This window comes from Emys orbicularis, chromosome 22, assembly GCF_028017835.1.
Source record: "Emys orbicularis isolate rEmyOrb1 chromosome 22, rEmyOrb1.hap1, whole genome shotgun sequence".
Classification (NCBI taxonomy): Eukaryota; Metazoa; Chordata; order Testudines; family Emydidae; genus Emys; species Emys orbicularis.
In genome coordinates, this window is record NC_088704.1 from 1,864,543 (window position 1) to 1,870,542 (window position 6,000).

Sequence of the window (6,000 nt, forward strand, 5' to 3'; positions counted from 1 at the left end):
AAGAGCCTTTGGTGAGGGACCTTGTCAAAGGCTTTCTGGAAATCTAAGTACACTATGTCCACCGGATCCCCCTTGTCCACATGTTTGTTGACCCCTTCAAAGAACTCTAATAGATTAGTAAGACACGATTTCCCTTTACAGAAACCATGTTGACTATTGCTCAAGAGTTTATGTTTTTCTATGTGTCTGACAATTTTGTTCTTTACTATTGTTTCAACTAATTTGCCCGGTACCGACGTTAGACTTACCGGTCTGTAATTGCCGGGATCACCCCTAGAGCCCTTTTAAAATATTGGCGTTACATTAGCTAACTTCCAGTCATTGGGTACCGAAGCCGATTTAAAGGACAGGTTACAAACCTTAGTTAATAGTTCCGCAACTTCACATTTGAGTTCTTTCAGAACTCTTGGGTGAATGCCATCTGGTCCCGGTGACTTGTTAATGTTGAGTTTATCAATTAATTCCAAAACCTCCTCTAGTGATACTTCAATCTGTGACAGTTCCTCAGATTTGTCACCTACAAAAGCCAGCTCAGGTTTGGGAATCTCCCTAACATCCTCAGCCGTGAAGACTGAAGCAAAGAATCCATTTAGTTTCTCCACAATGACTTTATCATCTTTAAGCGCTCCTTTTGTATTTTCATCGTCAAGGGGCCCCATTGGTTGTTTAGCAGGCTTCCTGCTTCTGATGTACTTAAAAAACATTTTGTTATTACCTTTGGAGTTTTTGGCTAGCCGTTCTTCAAACTCCTCTTTGGCTTTTCTTATTACACTCTTGCACTTAAGTTGGCAGTGTTTGTGCTCCTTTCTATTTGCCTCACTAGGATTTGACTTCCACTTTTTAAAGGAAGTCTTTTTATCTCTCACTGCTTCTTTTACATGGTTGTTAAGCCACGGTGGCTCTTTTTTAGTTCTTTTACTGTTTTTCTTAATTTGGGGTATACATTGAAGTTGAGCCTCTATTATGGTGTCTTTAAAAAGGGCCCACGCAACTTGCAGGGATTTCACTTTAGTCACTGTACCTTTTAACTTTTGTCTAACTAACCCCCTCATTTTTGTATAGTTCCCCCTTTTGAAATTAAAGGCCACAGTGTTGGGCAGTTGAGGTGTTCTTCCCACCACAGGGATGTTGAATGCTATTGTATTATGGTCACTATTTCCAAGCGGTCCCGCTATAGTTACCTCTTGGACCAGCTCCTGCGCTCCACTCAGGATTAAATCTAGAGTCGCCTCTCCCCTTGTGGGTTCCCGTACCAGCTGCTCCATGAAGCAGTCATTTAAAGTATCGAGAAATTTTATCTCTGCATTTCGTCCTGAAGTGAAATGTTCCCAGTCAATATGGGGATAATTGAAATCCCCCACTATTATTGGGTTCTTAATTTTGATAGCCTCTCTAATTTCCCTTAGCATTTCATCATCACTATTACTGTCCTGGTCAGGTGGTCGATAATAGATCCCTAATGTTATATTTTTACTAGAGCATGAAATTTCTATCCATAGAGACTCTATGGAACCTGTGGATTCGCTTAAGATTTTTACTTCATTTGAATCTACACTTTCTTTAACATATAGTGCCACTCCTCCCCCTGCATGGCCTGTTCTGTCCTTCCGATATATTTTGTACCCCGGAATGATTGTGTCCCATTGATTGATCTCAGTCCACCAGGTTTCTGTGATGCCTATTATATCTATATCCTCCTTTATCACAAGGCACTCTAGTTCACCCATCTTATTATTTAGACTTCTGGCATTTGTGTACAAGCACTTTAAAAACTTGTCCCTGTTTATTAGCCTGCCTTTTTCTGATGTGCCAGATTCTTTTTTATGTGACTGTTTATCATCTGATCCGGCCCTTACATTATACTTTTCAGTCCTCTGCTCCTGACTATAACCTGGAGATTCTCTATCATCAGACTCTCCCCTAAGAGAAGTCTGTGTCCGATCCACACGCTCCTCTGCAGCAGTCGGCTTTCCCCCATCTCCTAGTTTAAAAACTGCTCTACAACCTTTTTAATGTTTAGTGCCAGCAGTCTGGTTCCACTTTGGTTTAGGTGGAGCCCATCTCTCCTGTATAGGCTCCTCCCATCCCAGAAGTTTCCCCAGTTCCTAATGAACGTGAACCCCTCCTCTCTACACCATCATCTCATCCACGCATTGAGACTCTGAAGCTCTGCCTGCCTACCTGGCCCTGCGCGTGGAACTGGGAGCATTTCTGAAAATGCCACCATAGAGGTCCTGGATTTCAGTCTCTTCCCTAGCAGCCTAAATTTGGCTTCCAGGACATCTCTCCTGCCCTTCCCTATGTCATTGGTACCTACATGTACCACGACCACCGGCTCCTCCCCAGCACTACACATAAGTCTATCTAGATGCCTCGAGAGATCCGCAACCTTCGCACCAGGCAGGCAAGTCACCATACGGTTCTCCCGGTCATCACAGACCCAGCTATCTACATTTCTAATAATCGAATCTCCCATTACTAACACCTGCCTTTTCCTAGAAACTGGAGTTCCCTCCCCTGGAGAGGCAACCTCAGTGCGAGAGGCAACCCCAGAACCATCTGGAAGGAGGGTCCCAACTACGGGAAAGTTTCCCTCTGCTCCCATTGACTGCTCTACTTCCCTGGGCCCTTCTTCCTCCTTAACAGCACAGGTGCTGTCTAAGTGGAGGTGGGACAATTCTACAGTGTCCCGGAAAGCCTCATCAACATACCTCTCTGCCTCTCTCAGCTCCTCCAGTTCCGCCACCCTGGCCTCCAAAGTCCGCACATGGTCTCTGAGGGCCAGGAGCTCCTTGCACCGGCTGCACACATACGCCACCCGCCCACAGGGCAGGTAATCATACATGCAACAGTCGGTGCAATAAACTGGATAGCCCTCACTCTGCTGCTGGGCTTCTGCCTGCATTGTATCCTAGTTAGTGAAAGGGTGGTTTACAGAAGGGAGTTTTGGAATGTGGTTTGGTTTATAGGTTTTAGGGGGGGGCCACGGGGATGGGGTTACGGCTGGCGAGGGACTCCCACTCCCTTCCCACTCCCCTTCTAAACTCCCTTGCGAAACTCCCTGTTAGCAGCCCCTGTTCGCAAAGCTCCTTCAGGGACAAGGTCCCCGATCAGGGTGCAAGTTACTCTTGGCAGCCCCTTTCCAACACAAGGAAGAACAACTCCCTGGGTGAAATGTCCATGCGAGGGGAGGGGGTTCTCTCCAGGCTGCGGCAGGGAGGTACAGCATTTGCCCATCACAGTCCAAACCTCCCACCCCATTCCTCTGCTAATTGCTAAGAGCAGCCTATCCCCCAGTGTGAGTGCACAGAGAGGGGTTACCTGTTACCCTGCAGCCGGAATGCAGCTGGGACATGGACAGAGCACTGGGGAGTGTTATGTCTCCAAAAAGACAGGTGGTGCATGCTGCCCCCCTTGCGTCTTTATTCCCTGTACACAGGGCTTTGAAGGGCTTTTTACAAATGTATTTAACAAAAGCTTTGGACAGCTGGGGATCTAGTGAAATAATCTATCCCCTACCCGATCCGTGCAGTACTCAGTGCCCATCTAGGGCTGGCACTGGGCCACACAGAGACCTTGCTGAGCCTGCTCCAGCCCTGCCTAGCAGGGCTATGTCACTAAGCTCTGGCCACAGAGGCTCATGCTTGCCGACCCTAGGTCCCCACGTTTGATCCCCGCTGCCAGCGACTCAGCCAGGGGTGAGAGACTGAGAAACCTGCTTTGCTTTTGGTCAAAACATATTTAACTCCAATGCCTAATGAAAATGGTGGAGAAAGGAGTTGTCAGATATCAGCCAATCCCCCATGTTCTCCCCCTCTCACATAAGGTAGGAGCAACACACAATAAACAACTCCTCAGCCACCTACGTGTCCCCCAGCAAAGCCTGACTTGCCAATCCTGACCTTTGGAAGGTAAAACTCAAGCAGGAAAACTCCACAGTATAAACATCTCTTTTTCAGACTTCTTTGCAAGCCTAAAGAAGGAAAAGAGGGTCCAAAGCCCATTTATCCCTGATTTATTGCCCATCTCCTGTCACTGGGTTGGGTTGAACTCAGGGCTTGGGAAAAGAGGCACATTGAAATACCTGGGGACGGACATACAGAACGGACACTGCTCATTTAGCAACAGCGCAAGCACCCCCTATCCTGCCCAGCAGTGCGGGTCCAAGCCCAGGGTGAAGGGTGGTCAATCCATTCAACACTCAGTCCTTGACCTCTCTGGGCCCTGTGGAGACTGCCTGTGCTTTGGCGTCCTGCCCACTAGGAACCAAACTGAGAGCCAGCAACTCATTTCACATCAGCCACTAAAGAGCTTCCAGCTGATAGTAATAATACATTTGTATGACATTAGCACCCACAGGCATCAACCAAGCTCAGGTCCCAGTGTGCCAGGCACTGCACAGAGGGTAAGCGACAGCCCCTGCACCAAGTTCCCCCCTTAGTCTTCTTTTCTTAAGACTAAACATACTCAGGGTTTTTTTTAACCTTTCTTCTTAGGTCAGGTTTTCTAATCCTTTTCTCATTTCTGATGCTCTCCTCTGGACTCCCTCCAATTTGTCCACATCTTTCCTAAAGTGCGATGCCCAGCAGAGACCTCACTAGTGTCGAATAGAGCGGGACAATTACCTCTCGTGTCTTACAGTCCTATTAAAACACCCCACAATGATATTAGTCTTTTCCACAACCATAGCACATTGTTGACTCAAATTCAGTTTGTGATCCACCAACCCCCAGATCCATTTCAGCAGTCCACCGCCTAAGCCTTGTTATACCCCATTTTGTAGCTGTGCAGTATTATGCACTAGTCTTGATTGAATTTCACCTTGTTGATTTCAGACCAATTTGCAAATTTGTCAAGGTTGTTTCGAATTCTAACCCTGTCCTCCAGAGGGCTTTTGTTCTGTTTGTACAGCCCCTGGTGCATAGCGTCCTGGTTCCTAACTGGGGCTCCTGTGTGTTACTACAACGCAAATAAATCACAATGATAGCCCATCCCCAACCTCACGGCCACCCCGCCACCCCTCCAGGTCACCATCTTTGATGTAATATTTTAAACTTCTGTTTGGAATTCCTCAGCTCGGAGGACGGCTCTGCAAGCAATGAAATACGGGAGTGTGAGAACCCAGCCCAGCCCTCCCCACTGAGGACAATGAAGGACACCGCAAAGGGCTCTACCTTTCATGCTTCCTCCTCTTTCTGGCTCGGTACAGCAGGCTGATGAGCATAGCCAAAGCATGCAGCTTCACTCTCTTAGAGGGCATACTGGCCTCTCGCCTTAGGGACACAGCATGAGACTAGCACTCTGGAGTCACTCCTGCAAGCCAGCTGGCCAGGCGTGGGACCATCCTCAGACCCTTCCCTTCTTTCCCACCTCAGGAGAGACTGCCCAAGCAGGAACCGTCGGCAGAAGCAGATCTCCCTGTGCAGTGACCCACCAACTGACTCGTTGCTTAGATGTGCCTGTTCTGAAATTCTGGCAAATTTCCTCTCCATGCAGGTTGGTGAACTTCCCCTTTGCCGCCCCAGCCTGCATGGCTGCTGCAGAGATCCAGGTGAGCAGCAGAGACACAAGGGGAAGGTTTCCCTCTTCTGCTTTAGCATCTGCTAGGTGAGCCCACCTGCTCCTCTGGAGAGCTCCTGCTCTGCAAACTGCAAGCCGCCAGGAGACCCCAGCCCCCTCCCTGGGGCTGTGGGAGGTTAGCGAGTCTCCATTAACACTCCCCAGCTGTCTCTCTGGGGCTTGATGACCCTGAAGCTGGATCGCCACAGAAGAAAGTGCGTGGAAACCACCCCCTTGCCGTCATCTGCTCCCAGCTGCTCGCCACATGCAGTCAGGCTGCACTGTGCCAGAGAAAGCCCACTCCAGGTTCACTGCACCACACACCAGGCCCCACCACCCCCACCCCGCCCCGCCTCATGCCATCCTGAGCCCAGCTGGAGGCTCGTTCTGCTGGAGAAGGTTAAACAGTCTCCGGGACTGAGCAGCTAGCGCTGGCTGGGA

The 6,000-nt window shown here is 48.9% G+C and overlaps 1 protein-coding gene across 1 annotated transcript in view; it reads right to left on the minus strand.

Moving 5' to 3' along the window:
• RAP1GAP (RAP1 GTPase activating protein) overlaps positions 1-5,260 on the minus strand; it is a 151,322-nt gene extending 146,062 nt beyond the window's left edge. Inside the window, exon 1 of the mRNA XM_065421442.1 lies at positions 5,175-5,260. Coding sequence (XP_065277514.1) covers positions 5,175-5,260 — 86 coding nt within the window. The remainder of the gene's footprint in view (positions 1-5,174) is intronic.
• Between the last annotated feature and the right edge of the window lie 740 nt (positions 5,261-6,000).